The 23,010-nt window shown below is 45.1% G+C and overlaps 1 protein-coding gene across 1 annotated transcript in view; it reads left to right on the top strand.

The window, feature by feature from the left end:
- LOC125641841 (nardilysin-like) overlaps nt 1–23,010 on the top strand; it is a 95,378-nt gene that overhangs the window by 62,269 nt on the left and 10,099 nt on the right. Inside the window, exons 21-26 of the mRNA XM_048862358.2 lie at nt 3,554–3,681; nt 18,901–19,063; nt 20,439–20,470; nt 20,843–20,981; nt 21,629–21,676; nt 22,145–22,197. Coding sequence (XP_048718315.2) covers nt 3,554–3,681; nt 18,901–19,063; nt 20,439–20,470; nt 20,843–20,981; nt 21,629–21,676; nt 22,145–22,197 — 563 coding nt within the window. The remainder of the gene's footprint in view (nt 1–3,553; nt 3,682–18,900; nt 19,064–20,438; nt 20,471–20,842; nt 20,982–21,628; nt 21,677–22,144; nt 22,198–23,010) is intronic.

Genomic DNA, 23,010 nt, shown 5'->3' with positions numbered 1-23,010 from the left:
AGTTAACTCATGGACTTCCTGAAGAGTCGCTCAGAAACCAGCAGGATCAGTGAGTGCAGATTTGCAGGTTAACAGGGAGACATTGTGACAAAGATTGATAATGGGTGGGTAGGAAGGGAGAAAGAACCAGGCTCTTTGATGCATTGGGGCATGAAAATCCAATTAAAAGATTCTAAAAGTAAAATCTGACATACTTTATTTTATCTTAACCAAAGTTTTAAAAAAGATTATTCTTTAATTGCATGGAGTGATTAGGATATCTTTGTCATGTAATAGCAAACTAACAATGAATCAGGAAGTTGCCATCTTTGCTCTCTGAGATATATGTACCTTGAGACAGGAGAAGGGCAGCTGAGCATGTGGACACAACAAAGAGGCAGGAGTATTTTAAACATTTTGTAAGGAAAGTTGCTGTTTTGAAAGGTGCCTCACTTTGGTTTAATATTTATATATAATACCAAATAACAGAAAATATGATGTAGACCTTAAACCTCTACCTTCTTTATTGTATGCATTTGTGTGCATGCACACACTCAGCTTTCCTTAAAAAGATTTGAATGTTTGTTTATCTAGTAGATAAATGTGATTATATCCCATTACATAATGCCTTAGAACACTTATTGAAATGATACATACTTTTTTTTTCAAATAGCTAAGTATGCAGATGTGAAGAACTTTAACTTCTAATTTTCTTCACTTTAAAGCACTGGGTATGTGGAGTTATAAAGAACCTTAATTATAATTTAAGTTTTCATAGTTTTTTGTAAATACTGACCATGTCTTTCTGTGATGTGTGTGTAAATGTAATCATATTAATATCTTTTGGGGTGAGGTTTTTTTTTTAAAAGGTATGTGTTCAGTGATAAGGTCTGAAGGCCATGGAGATTTGGGGGAGAAAATTAGAAGGGGTGACTCCACTAGGGGGACTGCAGTAGGAGCACAGCTGGTGCACTCCTCAAACAGCTGTGACGTCTGATTAGCCCTTCCAGACAAAGATGGATAAGATGCAAGTTCCCCCTGATTGTAGGAGTGTCCTAGAGACCAAGGCAAATGGTGAGGGGGATCTGTGGGGAGGCATAGATACCCCATGTCATGTGAAATTGGAGTGGGAAGCAAAGAACACAGCATGGAAGAGAGCAAGAAGGGTGAGCTACCATCAAGAGAGGGAGCAGATCTGGGTCATGGAGCGTAGACAAGCAAGGGAGAAGCATGGTGATGCATTGGCTGGTGGGCAACAGGCAATGCCTAATAGGCTGTATGGGCAACAGGCTTGATGGGCGTATCAGTTGCTGACTGCTGCTGCCATTGCCTGGATAAGTATAGCTCCTGTTGTCAACAGGTGTGTTCCCAACTGCTCTTCTGTGGTACCTGCTGGTGCCTGTGACTGTTGATTATTTGTTCAGTATGACAGGGTTCCCTATCTACATGAAGAATCTTTGATATGGGATTAACTCCACCCATCGGTGGTGTAGAAGATCAGTTGCAAACGCAGCCACTGATGACAGGATCCTTACATATTGAGCAAATTATTTTCTTGGTAATGTTAACAGTAGTTCCAGCTCCCATGACTTTTTTTTTTGGTGCATAATGGGATTTCAGAAGGTGCTAGAGTTTGTCTCGTGATATCCTCCAGCCCCTTCATGAAGTTCAGCCTGCCAAAAGCTAACAGAATCTCTCCCCTCCCCTTGCCTTTCTCACAGGGATGGCGGAGAGAGCAAAGAGTCCAGCAGCTCAGTGCAGCTCTGCTCCCTCCTTCCTGGTCCGCTCTGCCTGCCATTCTCACCGGAAGGGAGGAGAAGAAGGGAGCAAAGAGCCCAGCAGCTCAGGGCAGCTCTGGCTCCTTCCCTTGCTCCCCTGTCCCCTTCTGTGAGAAAAATTGACAGGATGGTACCTTGGCTCCTCCTTCCCATTCTCCCTCCACTGCACCCTGCCTGGGAAGGGCAGAAGGGGGTAAAGAACCCTGGAGCTTGCCCCCCTTAGTCTGCAAAGGGGAAGAGGGAACCCTGCAGCAGCTCCCCTCCCCCCAGGTCTGGGAGAGGAGGGTGAAACCCCTAGAAGGAGCAGAGGTGGTGGTGGGGCAATGGGTTGTGGGGGCTGAACTGAGGAGGCTGGGGACTGATGTGGGTGCTGAACTTGGTGGGGACAGAACTAATGGGGGGATGTGGGAAAAGGATTAATTGCTGGGCATGGGATGGGTGGACATGGGGTGAGAGCTTCTGCAGCAGGGCCAAAATCACCTTACCCTATACATTTGTAAGAGTGGGCAACACTAATTCTCTCGCTTACATACACACACTCACTGTAGCTGAGGTCTGGCCTGTTATGAGTAATTAGTATGTGAAGGGAGGCCTCATGTCTGGAAGGATAGAGTTAGGAAGGTAGGATCATTAGGCTGAAAACAGAATGTTTGTGCTAAATAAGATCAGTAACTAGGTTAGTAAGCTAAGAAAACAGAATATCTGAGCCAGCTAAGGTAAGAGGAGAACACCAGGAAACCACTTACTAACAGTGGAAGAGATAAGTTAGGAATGTAGAGAGAAGGTAAAGAGTAGTTGGAGTGTGGAGAATGCATTACAGAGCATGCTGCACATGGATTCGTTCCTGAAAAGTAACCAAGTCAATCCCAAAATGTGTGGTGCAATGTAATGTGTAAATGTATATAAAGGAAGAGGTTTTCTGTGTAACATTGGATGTGTGGTACGCCCTATACCCACCATGTACACTTGGGTCTGATCAACTCAATATAGCTTTTCTGAACACCAAATAAAGGAGCCTGACTGACGAAATCTAGAGTCAAACTAAGTTTTCTGGATCCCAGAGAACTGGATGAAGTGCTCTCCCAGAACTGAACAAGGTGTTCTGGATAAACTGAGTGGAGAAGGTCTTAAAGGGTAAATGCATTCATGCAAACATGCGCATGTGCGCTCACGGCAGGGGGAGTTCAAAACTCAAAGGACAGACCTAAAAAACCATGTAATCTTCTTTTAAAAATTCATGATTTTCTGAGCCAATCTCATGATTTTTGTGTGTCTTTCTCATGATTTTTAATCTCTTGAAATTGTCAAAACTGCATTAATTCACCTAAATTACAAACACGGCAGTCAAAATATTTGTGCAATGTGGGTGAGTTTGACACTAGGAGAATCTTAACTTTCATTTCCTGAGTTTTATGCATTTAATTTATAACACTGCAATAAAACAAACTGTGAATACATTTTACATTATTAAAAATTAGCTATATAAAAATAGTTAGTTTTCTTTTAACCTTAATGAGATCCGTACAGATTTAACAAAATTCTTCATTGATCTGAATGTTCTGAGCATGAGATATCCTGGCAGTTGTTAGCTTATTCTTAACCAATTAATGTATTTATTCAAGACCTTATTAGAATGTTTACTAGATCTGTACGGTGCAGTTCACGTTGATCCATGGATTATTAGATGAGCCTCCTTTTTCATATAAGATATAATTCAAAATAATCTTCTCTGGCAAAAAAGTATTCTTCTATTTGGTAAAAATGGTTCAGAAAACCATATTTTATTTTCTTTCCAGCTGCTCTTTCAGCTCATCATTGACCACTTGTCTGACTTCAGTTTTACTCCAGCGGTTTTTGAGATGATAACAGAGCAGCTAAAAAAGACTTACTTTAATATTCTGATCAAGCCAGAGATGCTGGCCAAGTGAGTGTCTGTGAGAAGGCTAATTAGATAAACTATAGTGGAATTAAATTTAACATTTGTGTATGGGGGGAAAATGCCAAAGAAGCCCACCGCTGTATCATTTAACTTCAGAAAGGGGAACTACATAGAAATGAGGAAGCTAGTTAAATGGAAGTTGAAAGGCACAGTCATAAAAGTGAAATGCCTGCAAACTGCACAGAAACTTTAAAAAAACACCATAATAGAGGCTCAAATTAAATGTATACCCCAAATTAAAAAACATAGAGGACCAAAAAAGTGCTACCATGGCTAAACAACAAAGTGAAAGAAGCGGTTAGAGGCCAAAAGGCATCCATTAAAAATTGGAAGTTAAATCCTACTGAAGAAAATAGAAAGGAGCATAAATTCTCACAAATCAAGTGTAAACGCACAGTTAGGCAGGCCAGAAAAGAATTTGAAGAGCAACTACCTAAAGCCTCAAAGATTAAAAGTAATTTTTTTTTTTAAGTACTCCAGTAGCAGGAAGCCTGCCAAGCAATCAGTGGGGCCACTGGATGATCAAGGTGCTAAAGGAAGATAAGGCCGTTGTGGAGAAGCTAAATTAATTCTTTGCATCGTTCTTCACTACAGAGGCTGTGAGGGAAATTCCCACATCTAGGGCATTCTTTTTCAGTGACAAATCTGAGGAACTGTCCCAAATTGAGATGTTAGTAGAGGAGGTTTTGAAACAAATTGATAAAGTAAACAGTAAAAAGACACCAGGACCAGATGGTATTCACCCAAGAGTTGTGAAGGAACTCAAATATGAAATTTCAGAACCGCTAAGTGTGGTATGTAAATCCGCTTCTGTACCAGATGACTGAAGGATTGCTAATATGACACCAATTTTTAAAAAAAGGTTCCAGAGGTGATCCTGGCAATTACAGTACAGGCCGGTAAAGCTAACTTCAGTACAAGGCAAATTGATTAAAACTATAGTAAAGAACAGAAGTATCAGACACCTAGATGAACTGGATTGGTTGGGGAAGAGTCAACACAGCTTTTGAACAGGGAAATCATGCCTCAGTTTATTAGAATTCTTGGAGGGGGTCAACAAACATCTGGACAAGGGTGATCCAATGGATAGAGTGTACTTGGCCTGTCAGAAAGCCTTTGACAAGATCCCTCACCAGAGGTTCTTAAGCAAAGTAAGCAGTCCTGGGATAAGAGGGAATGTCCTCTCATGGATCAGTAATTGGTTAAAAGATAGGAAACAAAAGGTAGGAATAAATGGTCAGTTTTCAGAATGGAGAGAGAGAGGTAAATAGCGGTATCTTCCAGGGATCTGTACTGGGACCAGTGCTGTTCAACATATTCATAAATGATCTGGAAAAGGGGGTAAACAGTGAGATGGCAAAATTTGCAGACAGTACAAAATTATTCAAGATAGCTAAGTCCAAAGTAGATTGCAAAGAGTTACAAAGGAATCTCACAAAACTGGGTGACTGGGCAACAGGCTGGAAGATGAAATTCGGTGTTGATAAATGGAAAGTAATGCACATTGGAAAACATAGTCCCAACTATTCATACAAAATGATGGGATCTAAATTAGCTGATTTCAAGAATGAGATCTTGGAGATGATATAGATATTTATCTGAAAACAATCCTCAATGTGTAGCAGCAGTCAAAAAAGCTAACAGAATTTTAGGAATTACTAGGAAGGGGATAAATAATGAGACAGAAAATATCATAATGCAATTATATAAACCCATGGAATGCCCACACTTTGAATATTGAATGCAGTTCTGGTCGTCCCATCTCAAAAAAAGATATATCAAAATTGGAAAAGGTACAGAGAAGGGCAACAAAAATGATTAAGTATATGGAACAGCTTCCATCTGAGGAGAGATGAAAAAAGCCTGGGCATTTTGAGCTTGGAAAAGATACGAGTGAGGGGGGAATATGATAGAAGTCTACAAAATCATGAATGGTGCGGAGAAAGTGAGCGATGTGGTGTTTACTTCTTCACATATCACAAGAACCAGGGGTCACCCAATGAAATTAGTGGGCAGCATGTTTAAAACAAACAAAAGGAATTCTTCACACAACGCACAGTCAACCTGTGGAGCTCATTGCCTGGGAAAGTTTGAAGGCCAAAATTATAACGGTGTTCAAAATAGAATGCAAGTTCCTGGAGGATAGGTCCATCAATGGCTATTAGCCAAGATTATCAGGGCTCCAATCCAATGCTTTGGGTGTCCCTAGCCTCTTGACTGCCAAAAGCTGAGAGAGGACGACTGGTGATGGATCACTCAATGATTGCCTGTTCTGTTTATTCCCTTTCAAACACCTGGTATTGGCCACTGTCAAAAGACAGGATACTGGGCTAGATGGACTACTGGTCTGACCCAGTATGGCCGTTCTGTCAAAGTTTGACTCAGACTCACAATTTATCAGACCACTCTGTTTTATTAGCAAAGCTGCTCTGCTAATAATACATTTAGAAGTGAGCCCCCCGAGTGGGGCTTGTGTCTTTTGATTTATACAGTTTTTTGGAGAACAAGTTACAGAGAAGTTACAGACAAAAGAAGAAAAAGATTTTAGTCACCACCCTTCGAGATCCCTGAGACTAGTCACGTATCTTCAATTACCTGCCACCCTTAACAATCTCCTTTAACAGCTTCCAGTTAACTAATTGCCCTTCACACCTTCCATTCTGATGCCTGCTTCTTAGACGTGCTGGCTCTATCTTAATTGCTTCTCCATTCAAAAGCTAACTGTCCCTACGTGTGCTCCCTCAGATACTTTGTAACATGTTTTGGCATGCCCTCTCATATACAATGTATTCAGCATGTCCCCTTATACAATGTTATACTTCCACAATCCCCCCTTTTGGTCAAGGCTACACCCATGACCAATGACTTACTGGATTCCATACATCAATCGTTCTTCTTCATTACTTTCACTGGTGACATTTAACAACATTAGATTAGCACTCTGGTTAGGGGTAACCTGATGGATGGTGTGTCTTGTGCAGTTTTGGATACAACAAGAAATCAATTGAAAACGCACAAAGATTATTAGAATTCCAAATAGGATAGTCAGGATTCCTTGAAACAACCAGTTTCCCAGACTAGAGAAATTGAATAAGTTACTTATCCATTTCCACAAGGAACTTGGTTCTTCGTGGGGAAGGTATGCAATTTGCTCCAGATGGCTAGCACGATTTATTACCTCATTAGTATTATCAGATATGTATACACAGCATTCTGTTCCAATTAGAGCACAGGTCCCTCCTTTGGCTGCCAGTATTATATCTAATGCCCGACGGTTTTGGAGGGCCACTTGTCGGACCGCTCCTGCTTCTTTGGCTAGAGCTTTTAAGCTCTCTCCTGTTTCATTGGCCATGATCTCAACCACCGCTTGTAACCTTAAAAGCCTTTTTGCATGGTGGATTACCCCCCCTACTGCGACTAAAGAAATGCCAACAGCTTCTTCCCAAGTTAGGGGCTTATGTTATCCACATACCATTTAGCATCTGGCAAGTCCCTCCTTTTTCGCCTGAAATTACGGAGGCGATTTCGTGAGAGGGATTGAAGCACCCGGAATTGTGGGAAAAGCTGAGCAGGATAACAGATACCTGACCAATTTGCTGGTAACACAGTGTAAGCATTTTCCCCACAAACCCAATGATGTCCCATTAAAGCTGGGAAGGGTTGACTGCAACCCTTTGACATGTAAGAATTTACCAAGGAGGAATAGTATCCCCCAAAGGGCACAGGATGATTTTCACTGGGAGAAGAGGTAGCATTCACATGACATTTGTAGATGGTGCTGTTTTTCTCAGGGAGGCTGTAGGGGGAGCAAGAGATTGAATCTTTGGTTTGATCCCAGGTTGAGAGGAAGTTTATCTTTCCATACCCGGTTCGCAATTCTCCAACCTTGTTTGAATAGTCCCATACACCATGGGACACGATGTATTGGAGACAGCTGCTCCTCCCTAGATTCAGCCCTGTCCCATTACACACCCAGCACCAGTGGCCCTTTCCTTTCACCACACTTATAAGTTTAGGAACATATGTTTTTCCCAGCCCCCAAGTGTCATTTTCCTTCCATGTCCTTTTAAGTGGATAGGGTTCTCCAGCAAGCTCTGAGGCATTCAAAGGGATTGCCATGGTGGGGATACTAGCTTGTGAGTGAGCTGGGATGTGGCTGCAGACCCAGCAATTAGAAATATTCAGGATCTGGGCTATCTGCACCTGTTGTTGGATGAAAGAATTGTCACTGTCACTCTGGATTCCCCAGACCCTCAGGACACAGTAGCTGAGGATTAAGCTTCTCAAAGGACACATGTTGGAAGCAGGACCCTTTCTGGTTCCGACAACCCCTTTCGAGGGAACCGCAGTCACGGTTTTACATCCACCAGGCAGCAGACGCTAGGCTCACTACTGCTTCTTGTTTGTTGGGTCCTGCTGTCTGCTTACCCTCTGCTTCTGGCAACCCTTACGAGAGCGCAGATTGTAAGGTATTGCAGGCTGTTCCTCTTTGTCTTCTGGGGTTGAAGCTGGTTCTGTGTGGTCTTGCAGAGGTGCTTGGTCCCCTTGAGGTGGCGCTGGCTTACACTGTGAGGCATGGATCCATGCAGCGATGCCAGATAATTTCACTGCTGTCTGGGTGGGGAACAGTACTTGGTATGGACCCTTCCACCGGGGTTCCAAGGCGTGCTTCCGAAGGTGGTGCCGCAGGTAGACCCAATCACCAGGCTCAAGAGTGTGACAGGCAGCAGAGGTGGGTTCCGTCGGCCAAGCTGCTCGCACCTGCGAATGGAAGGAGCTCACAGCTTGCATTAACCCTTTGCAGTACTGGAGGAGCGTGCTGTGAGTTAGGTTTAGGTCTGGGGCTGGGGTAATAGTAACCATTGTTCGCATAGGGCGTCCCATGATGATTTCAAATGGACTCAATTTGTGTCTCTGGGATGGGGTGTCCGAATTTCCATAAGGGCCAGTGGTAAAGCAGCTGGCCAGTTTAACCCTGTGGAACTACAGATTTTTGCCAGCTTATTTTTAAGCACACCATTTCGCCTTTCAACTGCCCCTGCACTCTGTGGATGGTAAGGGCAGTGCAACAGGTGGGTGACATGTAATACCTGGTTTAGATGTTGAACAATTTTCCCAGTAAAACGTGTTCCCCGGTCACTAGACAAAGTGGCAGGAATTCCCTTGGTAGGGATAATGTGGTTTAACAGACATTTTGCAACGGACAATGAATCAGCTTTGCGACAGGGAAAGGCTTCAATCCAACCCGAAAACAGACATATTATAACTAAAATGAATTCATATTTCTGACACTTTGGCATTTGTACAAAATCAAGTTGCCAGTGTAGGAAAGGTGCTTGAGGCAAACCCCGGAACCCTTGTGTTACTTTTACAGATTTGCCTACATTGTGGTTTTGACAAGTAACACAAGCGGCACAGTGGCGGGTTGCAAAGGAGCTGAAATGGGGAGCCCACCACCCCGCCTTACTCATAGCAGAGACCATCCCCTCCTTGCCGACATGCGAAACACCATGTAGCAGGGCGGCTAGAGACGGGTAGAGTGAGAGGGGGGCTACAAATGTACCGGTGGGGGATCGCCAAAGGGAATCAGAATGCAAAGAGCAACCCAAATCACTCCAGGAGTCTTTCTCTGTTTCTGGGGCAGAATCCTTGAGCTGAGCGAGATGAGACAGGGATGGTGGCATTACAGAGACGGAGAGGGGACCAAGAAACGCTTCTGGTGAAGGTTTTATAGTGGCGGCATGTTTTGCAGCAGCATCAGCAAGTGCATTACCTTTTGCCACCTCGCTGTCTGCTGCTGAGTGGCCAGTACACTTAACAATTGCCAAGGCAGGCGGTAGTAAAACTGCATACAGGAGGGCGGCAATGTAGGGGCCATTCTTGATAGGGGTACCAGTAGAGGTAAGAAAACCTCGAGCCTGACAGAGGGTGCCAAAGTCATGCACAACTCCAAAGGCATACCGAGAATCAGTAAAAAATAGTGGCAGAGAGCCCCTCGGCTAGAAAGCAGGCACGGGTTAGAGCAATCAGTTCAGCCACCTGGGCAGAGGTCACAGAGGGTAAGGGCGCAGCTTCTATGGTCTCAGAGAGAGAGACCACAGCGTACCCTGCAAGAAGGTGGTCTTGGTCATTTCTGTAACAGGACTCATCAGTGAATAATACCAGGTCAGAGTTAGGGAGAGGTACATCTGAAAGGTCAGGGTGCGGGACAGTGATAGTGGAGACGGTTGCAAGGCAGTCATGGGGTTCACCATTACTAGGTAAAGGAAGGAGGGTAGCAGGGTTTAACCGGGAGCAGCGCTTAATAGTGATATGTGAGGCTGAAAGCAGCAAAAGTTCATACCTAGCGAGGCGAGGAGAGGTGAGCAGTGTTGCGTTGCAGAAGGAGAGTTTCCACAGAATGGGGAACCATGAGAGTGAGAGGAGAGCGGAGGACAAGGGACTCGGATATCTCGACCAGGCGCGCTGCAGCAGCTACAGTGCGTAGGCAAGGGGGTAAACCCTGGGCTACAGGGTCCAAGGTTGCAGAAAAATAAGCCACCGGGTGATTTCTGTCACCGTGCTCCTGAGTAAGAACCCCGAGGGCACAAGCAGATTGTTCGTGACAGAAAAGGGTAAAAGGCTTGTCATAGTTAGGTAATCCTAAGGCAGGGGCAGAGGCTAAATTCTGCTTAAGGGAGATGAAAGCAGCATTTGCTTCAAGTGGCCATGGCATGGGGTTAGGTACAGAGGATCGAGTGAGTTCTTGGAGTGGTTTAGCCAGAGAAGCATATTGGGGAATCCATTGCCTACAGAACCCTGTCATGCCTAAGAATTTTCTGACCTGGCGTGGAGAGCAAGGCTGGGGAAAGCTAAGGATGGCTTGTACCCGGGCTGGATAGAGTGTACGGGAGCCCTGGGAGAGAAGGAAGCCTAGGTATGTGACAGAGGTTTGGCAGAGCTGCAATTTTGTGCCAGAAGCCTTATGACCCTTGTTTGCTAAAGCTGTGAGAAGTGTTAGTGAATCAGTTTCTGAGGCAGACAGAGAGGGGGAGCACAGGAGTAAGTCATCCACATATTGGATCAGTGTGGATCCTGATGGGAAAACCAGATCAGCGAGATCCCTGGCTAGGGCTTGAGAAAAATAGGATGGTCTCTCTGTATACCTCTGGGGAAGGGTAGTCCATGTATATTGCTGACCCTTGTAGGAGAAGGCAAAGAGATACTGGAATTCAGAGTGAACTGGGACAGAGAAGAAAGCAGAGCACAAATCTACAACAGTAAAGTGGGTTGCATTTGGAGGAATAGACGCTAGTATTGTAGCAGGGTTAGGAACCACTGGAAAAGAAGGTATGACAATACGGTTAATAGCTCGAAGGTCTTGAACAAATCGCCACGATTTGCCCTCAGCCTTTTGAACTGGGAGGATAGGGGTGTTACAGGGGCTGGAACAAGGGACAATAATTCCTTGTTCTTTTAATGCAGATATAACTGGAGCAATCCCAGCCTCTGCCTCAGGATTCAAAGGATACTGAGACAGGCGAGGCAGAGGTTTGGAATTGTCTACAGTAATCCGAACTGGGTCAGTATTTAATCGGCGCATTTCAGATGGGTGAGATGGCCATAGGAAGGAAGGAAACCTGAGAGATTAGGTGCTCTAGGGACGGAGTTAAGGGACAGCAAGGGACCGGAGTGGAGAGGGAAGTTTCAGACAGCAGGGAGGCTACAGAATCACATAAGGAAGACTGAGGGATTTGCAGATAGACACCATCTGGGGAGCAGTAAATAGAACAGCCAAGTTTGCATAGCAAGTCCCGTCCCAGAAGGTTTTCAGGGGTGGAATCAGAGAGGAGGAATGCATGCTCCTCAGAGAGGGGACCGACCTGAACAGACAAAGGTTTTGAGAGGGGAAAAGAGGTAGGGATCCCTGTAATGCCAACAGCAGACACAGATTTTCCAGATCGAGAAACCTCAGGCAAGTCAGTGGTGCGGATTGTAGAAAGAGAAGCTCCAGTATCAACAAGGAAAGGGAGAGAGAGATCATTTACAGTCAGGACACATTCTCCAGTAGGGGACAGAGGTAATAAGGGAGCTAAAACTTTGTGAGGTTCCCCAGCATCCCGTCATTGTTGGGGTGAAAAATAGGGTTGGGGATCAGCTGGAGGAACCAGTGGGGGGTTCACTTGATTTCCCATACAATTATTAGGTCGTCTTGGACACTCTTTTTTCCAGTGTCCAGGCTGTTTACAGTAGTTACAAACCCCAGTTAATCCAGCCCCCCGCCCCCTTCCGCAACCCTGTCCCTGTCCCCGGTGTGGTCTGCTTAGTCCTGAATAATGCTGTATCTGCAGAGCCATTAACTTTTTGGAGGACTGTTCCTCCTTTCCTTTTAAAGTGCGGTGGCAATGCTCTGCTACTGCCAGCAATTTGTCCATGGTTTCAGTCTCCCATCCCACACTTATTCGTTTTAACATGCTGCCTGTGGCAGGGAGAAGACCATCAACAAATGCATGTGCCAAGCCCCCTGCCCATTTACATCGGACTCTTGTATTCCTGAATGTTGTAGGAAAATGTCAGTTAGCCGGGACCTATAGTCGCCTGGGCTTTCTCCTTGCCCTTGCTTACAGCAACGTATTGCTGTCCAGTTTGTTTTAGGAGACCACACTTTGGGAATGGCTTGATGCAGGCGCTTCCAAAGAGCCATACACCGGTCTCTGTATGCCAAATTTGGGCCAGTACTTTTTATGGTTGAGTGGCGTGCCTCAGCCGGCCTGTCTGTGGCAGCCAACCATTTTTCATAATAACTGGCAGGAGCTAACAATTTACACAGTTGGAGGAGATCTGTCTCAGAGGGTTCATAGGTTTCACAGATTAACAGAAACTCCTCAGCAAATTTGACAGAGTTTTCCTGTGGTTTGGGAAAACTTTTAACTATAGATAAAAGTTCCGTACGAGTCCAGGGCTTATAATCCCATATGGACTCACTTTCTCCCATCTTAAGGACTCGTAAGGGTGCCACAACAGTTTGATCAGAGTCTCTCATTAACCTCCCATCAGGTTCTCTTTTCCAAGAAGAGATGTCAAGAGAATCTTTGCAGTCTGCTTTGGATTTCTTCTTCATAATGTTTTGCAGAGCTGTGAGGCCAATGAGGGTATCTTCTTCACTTTCATTATCTGTAGTCACTGAAGATTTTTCCTTTTCTGATTTCTTATTTGTGCAGGAGTATGGTGGGGGTCGGGTTTGATCCAGATCATTGCACAGGACTGGGCAAAGGGGAGCGCTCAGACTAGTGGTGGGAGAGACTGCATCCAATTGAACTGTTAGTTTTTTGATAGAATTTTTAAGAGAGGTGAGTTTTGACTCAGTCCATCTACGATTTGCCTCTTCCCACCACTGCATGAAGCAGTCTACTTCTCCTCTCTCCAATTTGGTTTTTGGGAGGACGACTTTGCTTTTTAAAGCGTCCACTCGATCCTTGTCCCAAGAACCTAACAGTGGCCACTGTAATTTGGGGTTCTCTAGAGCTAATTTGGACCATTTTTCAAGAAACCTACAAGAGTCCGGACCCTCCTAAAATACATAAAATAAGCTGGAGTTCCCTTAGGGAACTGTTCTACCTTAGACTTCTGATTACCCATCCAGGAGGACTTCACATAGCACTCACACAAGAAGGAAATTCGGGCTCAGCAGAGCGGTACCCGGTGCAACACACAGAAAGGAGCCCACAGGCTACTGCCTCAACTGCCCTTGCTTTCACACCAGGGGTTATACCCAAGGCGTGGTGCGGCTGCAGCTGTGCAGATTCCACTTATTCAGACCGTGGGGACGGGGACCCCTTGGTCAGCCAGTCTCCGGACAGAGATGGCTCCCAGATTCACACACACACCACGGGGAAGACGGATAGACACAAAGACAAGACAGTCCTCAAACCGGTTAAAGCACAAAAATAATAATTACCTGAGACGTCTGATTCCAGAAGCTGGATCCAAAGACCCCTACCCGAACAGAGTGGGAACCAACAAGTTCAATGGCGTAGACTGCGCTGCTGCTGTGTACCTTTCTGTCTTGTGGAGGATCCCTTGGACTAAGCGTCCAGGCGCCGGCTGCCACGATCGTCCTGCAAGGCAGTCAGGGATCACACAGCCTCAGTGAAGCCGCTTGCCATCTCGGTGGGACCTCCAAATTGTCAAAGTTTGACTCAGACTCACAATTTATCAGACCACTATGTTTTATTAGCAAAGCTGCTCTGCTAATACTACATTTAGAATTGAGCCCCCCGAGTGGGGCTTGTGTCTTTTAATTTATACAGTTTTTTGGAGAACAAGTTACAGAGAAGTTACAAACAAAAGAAGAAAAGATTTTAGTCACCACCCTTCGAGATCCCTGAGACCAGTCATGTATCTTCAATTACCTGCCACCCTTAACAATCTCCTTTAACAGCTTCCAGTTAACTTAACTGATTGCCCTTCACACCTTCCATTCTGATGCCTGCTTCTTAGATGTGCTGGCTCTATCTTAATTGCTTCTCCATTCAAAAGCTAACTGTCCCTACGTGTGCTCCCTCAGATACTTTGTAACATGTTTTGGCATGCCCTCTCATATACAATGTATCCAGCATGTCCCCTTATGCAATGTTATACTTCCACAGTTCTTATGTTCATATCTGTACATACCTAGAAACAAGTCTTTTGGATTACGAATTGGAGAAAAGAATTTTTTTTCATTCCATGCCCCACCCCCCAAATAATTATGGTTCTTGAGTGGCCTCTGCATATTCCCATTTGTGGGATCAAGACGCCTATGCTACAATCTTCCGGAATCTTCTGAAAAGCGGTGTCCTTCGCGGCCACTTGCCCATTTCCACTTTTTATCCTGGAAGGTCCTATTACCCGGGGTTTTCAGAACCCAAAGCAGTTTAGTTATCTGTTTCTCTCCAGGCGGTCAGGAATAAATCAATGGGGCACAGCTCATCTCTCTGATAAATAATTGGCACAAGCTAAAGGTCTTCTTAGAGTGCTTGCTCATGTCCATTCCATATTAGGTGTGTGTGCTCGCCACATGCACCGGTGCCAGAAGTTTTTCCCTCAGCAATATCCGTAGGGGACCGGCTTTGGCACCCTCTGGAGTGGCGGCCATATGGCAAGGTATAACGGGCACTGCCAGGTCCCCCCACCCTTAGTTCATTTTTGCCGCCAGTGATGTTGCTGGAACATCTGCTGCTTCGGCTAGCATTGGTTCCTTCTCTGTTCTTGCGAACTTTGAAATCCTGTAAAATAGTTATATATAGTTAGTAGTTTCTTAGTTACCCTGAGTAGTAGTTCTCGAACTCTTCGTTAGTCTGGACGGGACCCTGCCGGGGATCAGGCCATGCCCCAGTCCCCAGGCTTTAAGCCCTGCAATCGCTGCAAATGGCCTATGCCCATCAGCAATCCACATACCAGCTGCCTAAGGTGCTTAGGTGAAGGGCACATAAATGACAAGTTCTGTGTCTGCAAGTCCTTCAAACCTAGGACAAAGAAGGAGCACAATATCTCTCTAGGGGCATTCCTAATGGAGTCGGCACTCACTCCGATAAAGGAGCAGCGGTCTGACTCCGCACCGAGCACCGTGGCCTCTGTGCGCAGTGCTCTCTTGGCACCATCCACGAGCTGGCACCAGTCTCCCTCCACGGCTCCAGTCAAGCAGCCGAAAAAGACTGTGAGGGGAAGATCTCCTACCTCCCACCAAGGAAAGGAAAGGGCAGGGGGAGAGCCAAGATCCGTGTCGGGCAGCTCAACATCCCCCTCAGGAAGTTGGGCCCCCGCTCAAATCAAGCAGTGCAGCCCATACCATGCTTTGCCTGTGACTCTAGATAGTGATGCAGACCCCAGACAGCTTCAGGTGCCATTGACGCCTGAAGCCCTTCAAGTTTTGTTCTCGACAGGGTCTACGCAAGGACTCTCTCTCCGATGCCTTCCTCCTGTCGTGGTCAGGGAGCCTGATGTACCCGTTCCCTCTGATTCTGTTAATCAGCAGGGCCCTGGCAAAGTTCAAGAGAGACAAGGTACAGGTTGTCATGATTGCCCCAACATGGCCTCGCAAGCCCTGGTTCAGCACGCTCACGAGCCTGTCAGCGGCCCCTCCCTGGCCCCTGCCCAACGGATCGGACCTGCTGTCACAGGACTATGGTCAACTCCTACACCCCAACCTCGGGTCCCTTCACCTCTCGGCGAGGATGCTGAGTGGCTGATTCTGGAGGAGTGGACCTGTTCAGAAGGAGTGCAACAGGTCCTCCTGGAAAGTAGGAAACCCTCAACTAGACTGACTTACCTGGCCAAGTGGACGAGGTTTTCCCTCTGGGCGTCTGAACGGGGCATCTCTCCCTCGCATTCCTCCATACAGACTGTCCTGGACTACCTGCTTCATTTGAGGCACCAGGGCCTGGCGCACTCTTCCATTAGAGTGCATCTTGTGGCCATCTCCACTTTCATCCACTGATCCAAGGACAGACAGTGTTTTCCCATGACAAGACGGTCAGATTCCTGAAGGGGCTTGAGAGACTCTTCCCACAGGTATGGGCCCCTGTCCCACAGTGGGATCTTAACTTGGTCCTCTTTAGGCTCACCGGCTTGCCCTTTTAGCCGCTGGGTTCCTGCTCCCTTTCCCATCTGTCAGCGTTGCTGGTGGCAATGACGTCAGCAAGACGGGTCTCTAAAATTAAAGTCTTGACCTCAGAACCTCCGTACATGGTCTTCTACAAAGATAATGTTCAGTAGCAGCCCCACCCGGCCTTCCTGCTAAAGGTGGTCTCCGCTTTTCATGTGACCTAAGACATCTTCCTCCTGGTGTTCTGTCCCAAACCGTACAAGGAGAGGTGTCTTCATGCCCTGGACATCCGAAGGGCCTTGGTTTTTTACTTAGAATGTACCAAGCCTTTCCGAAAATTGACTCAACTCTTTGTCGCTACACTGGATAGGATCACCGTGTCCTCACAGAGGATTTCCAATTGGATTACGTCATGCATAAAGACTTGTTACAACTTGGCGGGGGTTCTGCTGCTGCCGATCGTCAGAGCCCGCTCAAAAAGAGCACAGGCGTCTTCAGCGGCCTTCCTGGCGCACATCCCTTTCCCAGACATCTGTAGAGTCCCAACGTGGTCATCTGTTCACACATTTACCGCTCATTATGCTATCACTCATCAGGCCAGGGATGATGCTGGGTTCGACAGAGCTGTGTTGCAATCTACATGTCCATGAACTCCTACCCACCTCCAGGGGTACTGCTTGGGAGTCACCTAATATGGAATGGATGTGAGCAAGCGCTTGAAGAAGAAAAGACAGTTATCTTTTTTGTTACTGGTGTTCTTCAAGATGTGTTGCTCATGTCCATTCAGTGACCTGCTCTCCTTCCCCACTGTCAGAGTTTCCGACAAGAAGGAACTGATGGTGGGGGGGAGCCGGTGGTGCCCCTTATACCATGCCATGTGGGCGCCACTCCAGAGGGAGCCAGAGCCCGTCCCCTACAGATACTGCTGAGGGAAAAACTTCCGGCATCGGTGCATGTGGCGAGCACGTACACCTAATATGGAATGAACATAATATAGAATGGACATGAGCAACACATCTCAAAGAACACCAGTTACGGAAAAGGTAACTGTCTTTGCTTTCACCGAAAATGACTTTTTTTTTTTTTTTTTAGATCTCAAGCTGACCTATACATATGCTGTTGCAGTAGGTTTAGAGCATCTTAAAACATTTTTATTTACTTAAATCCAAGAGATGGTTTTGAGGAATCAGAAGCCAGGCTTCGGGGGGGGGCCCACCTTCTATCTAGCTGCTGGTGAACTTAGATATCAGATCCTTGCCCAAAGAAAACTTCCTCAAACTGCTCCAAAGCACCCTTTCTACTAAACTCTTTATACATTTTCTCCAGACAAAGTGCATAATTCATAATAGCCTCTAATAGTCTAACAATTTCTCTAGTAACAGACAATAACAGTTCATTATTCTCCTTAGCATCAAAGCATTTCTAGTCATAACAACAATAAACTTCCAAATTAGAGGCACCTAAAACCAAGGTCTTTGTCGAAACATTCCCTCTATTTTAATGGAACCTTCACTTTTTGTCCCAACCTTCCATTCTGATAGAAAAATTGCAAACATGCAGCTATTTGATGTTTGGTTTTCAGCTGACAGTGGCTGAACACACAAGATACCTGACTATAGTACTGTCAAATTCTGGGGCATACACAGTAATATCAAATTCAGGGGCTACAGTTAATTGTGTGCCACTGCACTTGTAATCGGAGATTTGTGGTAGCAGTGCGTGGTTGGGTTGTACATGTGCTGTCCCCATCTTGCGCTGCCACAGGCGGTTACATAGTGCTGTGCAACCAACCCCCCCCCCCTCAGTTCCTTCTCTGCTGCCTTTGGCTTTGCCTTTCCGATTTTTGAACATCCTTTTTGAAGTGTGGACACCAGAACCGGACACAGTATTCCAATAATCATCTTATCAATGGTTCATACCTCCTCCCTACATCCAAGAATCACATTAGCCCTCATAGCATATTTGGGTTCACTTCTATTTCCTCCAGGCTTGATATTGCTGGGAGATGCTGGGCGGGGAGGGAGTAGGAGGAGAGGGAGGGAGGTAGAGTTGGCTTCAGCTCTTACTGGTTGGACCCTATAATTAACCCTCTGCCTGTTCAGTTTTCAAATATATAGAGTGAAAATTTAAGATGTTTTTATTAATATGTTCTTCTGTTGTTTAAACAGCCTGTGCTACTCTGCAATTCTGCTTCTGATGACAGCTCACTTTGTGGAGTTCCTATAGCTGGCTGAGTAACATTGTGGGTTAAAAAACACCAGCAGTCTGAAATAGAGGTCCACAGAGTTAAATAAGTGGCCTAGAAAAGAAAAACAATCTGCGTTATGACACATCCTGGCAAAATTCAAAAGCAGTGTACAGTGTTATCCTGGGAACCAGTATTTAAGTCTTCCCCCAGGGATATTCCAAAGCAGTTGTGCCACTGAGGGCTCAGGTTACCCGAGACATTTTGGAGCTGAGGTAGGACTGAAGCTCTAGGGCAGATTAACCAGTACTTTGGTATTTCTGGTTAGGATTAGCTGAAATTGTGCTGGTCACAGAGCGTGGATAGAAGTAGTTCAGGATTTAAAGTCCCTATTGGGCAACATATTCTGAATTGACACTTAATTAAAACTATTCTTTTTTGTTGTTTATTACAGAGATGTGCATTCTTTAATTTTGGAGCATGGCAAGTGGTCTATGATAGATAGATACAGGAGATTAATGAAGGGCCTTTACACTGAGTCCCTCTCATCCTTTGTTAAGGGCTTCAAATCACATCTATATGTGGAGGGGCTAGTGCAAGGAAACGTCACAAGCAGAGTGAGTACTATTCTCAGCAGCTGAAGCTGGAAGTCTATATTAATTGGTCAAACCATCACTTTTAGAAGTTGTTCAAACACAGTTGCCACAAACCGCATTTATAACACTGTTTTGCCAGCCTATAACTTTGCTTGTTATACTAGCAGTTTTAGGGGTATCTCATGGAAGTGCAACTTACCCTGTTAACCTATGGGACAGCAAATGTAGACTGGCCACTGCTGATTTTCCCCCCATGTTGTTTAAATATGCTCAGTAATTTTTAAACTGCGTGGTGGTAAAAAAGGCCAAAGCCTGTTCGCACTTGTGCTCCCAGTGTTTGTTACCAGTGGAGCTCCCCTGGTGCTGGTACAACTGTGGAAAACTTCTCTAAAACTGCCAATGTAGGTACAGCCTATGTAGCAAAGTCAAACCATGTTAAGCCTCGCTAGGATCCAGTTCTGTTATCTTTACTCGTACAAAACTCCTATTGAAGTCTGTGAAGGCTTTTTCCTGGGGACTGCTGGATCCAGCCATAGGTCTGATCTAGTCTAACTGGCTTTTTTAAACATGGATATAACAGGGTTTGGCCTCATTGATGCAGTGTCACAAACGTTGTGTGATCAGTGAGTATGGTGCATGAACCCATTTGCTGTCTTCGCTTTGTGTTCATCAGTTTTTCCTTGATCGGTAACATTTGTCCTTAGATTGTCAAGCCTTTTGGGAAATACACCCCTATATTGGCGGGAGTGGGGATTCTTGTAATGACAAACATGGGCATCGGCTGTTAGGAGAAATTGAGGTTTAGTGATGGATGGGTATTATGGAGCGTTTGAGATGTTTTTCACTAAGTGCTGTAGTTTGTGAGCTAAATGAATTTCAGGACCCTGGATGCCCTGCAGTTGCACAGCGAGGTCCTGCAGCACTTACCATAAACAGCTGTTTTTCTCTTGTTTGTTGGCACTGCCTCAGCAGGTGCCCAAGCTGCTCTTTCGCAGATTCCCACTGACTCCTTTTGTGCATATCCCTTGAAGCTTAGAGTCTCAGCAGACTCTGTAAATCATTTCTCTCATTTCCTTTCTTCTTTCCTGTCTTCCACGCTGGCCTTGTTGAGAGACTACAAACTCCCAAACAAGAGACTGGATTGGAGATGTCTGTTTCTTCCCACAGAATAACATAGATGAGACCATGCTGTCACCTTGTAGGGGAAGTGAGAGACTTGTTGCTGGGCTAACCTCTAGCCAAAATGCTGTACTATGTGGCAAAGCTGGGGAGGACTGGACAGTTCTGTATTTGCTGGCCCCTTTCTGGATGGATGTAGAATGTATTGGAGCTGATGCTTAAAGGGCTAATAATCCCATTCTTCTAAATAAAGCTATGTTTATGTTTTATCTCCTAGGAATCAAAGGATTTTCTGAATTATGTTGTTCTGTGAGTATCTCTCTTTGGTTCTTTCACCTTTCACCCTTGGGAACTATAATTATATTACAAAGTTATAAGTCTTGGTTAACATTTACTTTTCTTTTGTGGAGAGGAGAAGAATGTTGTAAACAATTGAAATTTCCTTTTTTTTAAAAGAAATGTTGTAACTATAGTGTCACTATTTTCTGGAAATCTTCTGGTTTTGGTGTTCAGATCTGATGGTGGTTCAAGTAGGATGTGATTTTAGATTTGTTATAGAAGGGGGAGGGGATTGAAGCTGTTTTGAGTATTGAGGCACCTAGATTATGAAGATTATGGTTCTTTGTTTTGGGTTAAGGAATGGACAAGTGTTTGACACTTTGCTGTTTGGACTCCCTTCAGAAAACTGCAGTTCTTTCCCTTGCCACACCCATGTCCTGTTCAATTTCGAGTGGTAGACCTGCCAAACACACACCTACTCTGCAAGGTGAAAACCCTTAACAGAGGTGATGCCAACTCTGAAGTGACAGTCTATTATCAGGTAATGTGTTAAACATTTGAGTATACTCATTTATTTTCCTTGTGATGACTGCTGCTACTTGTTGTGCAGTCTGGATTAGGAAAGCCATCAGCATAAAAATTATCCAACCATTATTTTAAGAATATGTCTTGAATTCTAGTCATCCCATAAACACATGAACAAGGCCCAAGTTTCTAAAAACTCTTAATGAAGTTATAGTCTGTATTGTTTTGTGAAAATTCTAGATCTATTATGCATTATGCAGGCCTGTTGCATCCACTTCCACCGTGATATTGCCTTCCTTCCTCACCTTTTCTCCCACAGATTGTGCCTGTTGATGCCCCCTATTCTTTGATTACCTCAAGATTGTGTTTTCACCCATTCTGGTCCCTTTGCCATGAGCAGCCCTTGTCTTCCACTCAGAGGGCTTCTTTGAGGACACATTGGAGGCCAGAAAGTCAGATTGCTTTTTTTAAATTGCAATGTACTTAATGGTGCAATCCGCTCTGAATGGCGCTCGCGCGCTCGCTCTCTCTCTCTCTCTCTCTCTCTCTCTCTCTCTCTCTCTCTCTCTCTCTCTCAAAAAGGCCCCTCTAGTAACTTGGACCATAGCTCTTAGCTCCATGAGAAACCCCTAAACTGTTTTCAATTAATGTTTTTGGTTTTAGTCTGGGGCTAGGAGTTTAAGAGAATACACCCTTATGGAGCTGCTTGTGGTAAGTTTTGTTCATTTCCTAATAACGCTTGAGTGTTTATTAATGTGTGTCCATAGAGGGAGTATCTGTGTCCTATACATGACAGTGTCTGCCATGAAAACAATGGCTGGTGTCAAGATGAGACTACAGATCTTAGTGATACATGTGACCCACTTGAATTAGCCTTTTATTTCTCCTATAAGTGTTTGGGGAAACCCAATGAGTGGTTTAACTCATGAATTCAGTGGAGTAAACTTTCTTCCTATAAAACTTCCTGAATATCAGGCTATCTTGTAATCCGGTTACATGGTTATAGTTTTACTCCATGCTAATTTCTTTCTGGGGTGAGGAGATTCATTGAGGTTTAGGCTTTCCATTGTTTCTTGTTTTGATAATTTTTCGGTACTAAGTCTGAGTGAAAGCGGCCATTGTGGGATATCTGTTGCTCTAAGTATGAATGTCTTCTGACTGAACTCATGCTGTATTCAGATGCACATGGAGGAGCCTTGCTTCAACTTCCTACGAACCAAGCAAACCCTTGGGTAAGTTCACTGCATTGGGTACAGCTCCTGTTCAGCTACTTTATCATATATGATGAGTCCTGTGTACTTTGTTACTATGGAAACTCCCTACTGCATGATAACTAACTCCTGACACAGTGTGGCTGAAAGTACAGTGTAACATACTAAAGCCAAAACCACCAATTTCTTTGGTGCCATGTAAGAATGGCAAGGTTATGTGCAGTAAAGCTCCTCTAAACTGGTCAAGTTACTCATCAGAAAAAATAATTGTCAGCAAGGGCTTGTCCTCCAGGTTAGAGTCCATAACCAGAAGGCAACATAATTTTGACTAAGCAGAAGACTATCTGTTTAGCTTGGTGATCAGCATTGACTCTGGCTGTGGAACTAGACTTCCTCAAAAGTAACATGCCTTCACTCTGTCTTCCAAGTAGCCACCACTGTAGCTTTCCCAGGACCACATATGAAAAGGGTGGGGATTGCTGAGCTTGAATTAACTCCTGTCACAACTGCAGCTACAACCCGTTCTACTTAGGCTCTTTACTGTGAACTAAGAGGCTCCAATAACTCTGACTGCACAGTACCTGGACTATCGGTAATGGTATGATTATGTCGTGGAGATCACGGATTCTGTGACTTTCTGGGACCGATGGGACTACTTCTGCAGTGGCAGGGCTGGAGTACCTGTCAGCTCCATGGCTGCTGGAGTGTCCAGGGGTTGGGTCAGCCCCTTGGGGCTGGAGCAGTGGCAGGGTTGGAGCCACTGCTGGAGGGCAGTCCCTGGGCCACTGAGCAATGGCTGGCGATTGGCCCTGGGGCTTCCAGAGCAGCTGGCCA

This window comes from Caretta caretta, chromosome 8 (assembly GCF_965140235.1).
Source record: "Caretta caretta isolate rCarCar2 chromosome 8, rCarCar1.hap1, whole genome shotgun sequence".
Classification (NCBI taxonomy): domain Eukaryota; kingdom Metazoa; phylum Chordata; order Testudines; family Cheloniidae; genus Caretta; species Caretta caretta.
Note: the sequence above shows the minus strand (reverse complement) of the source record. Positions and strands in the feature narration are given on the sequence as shown.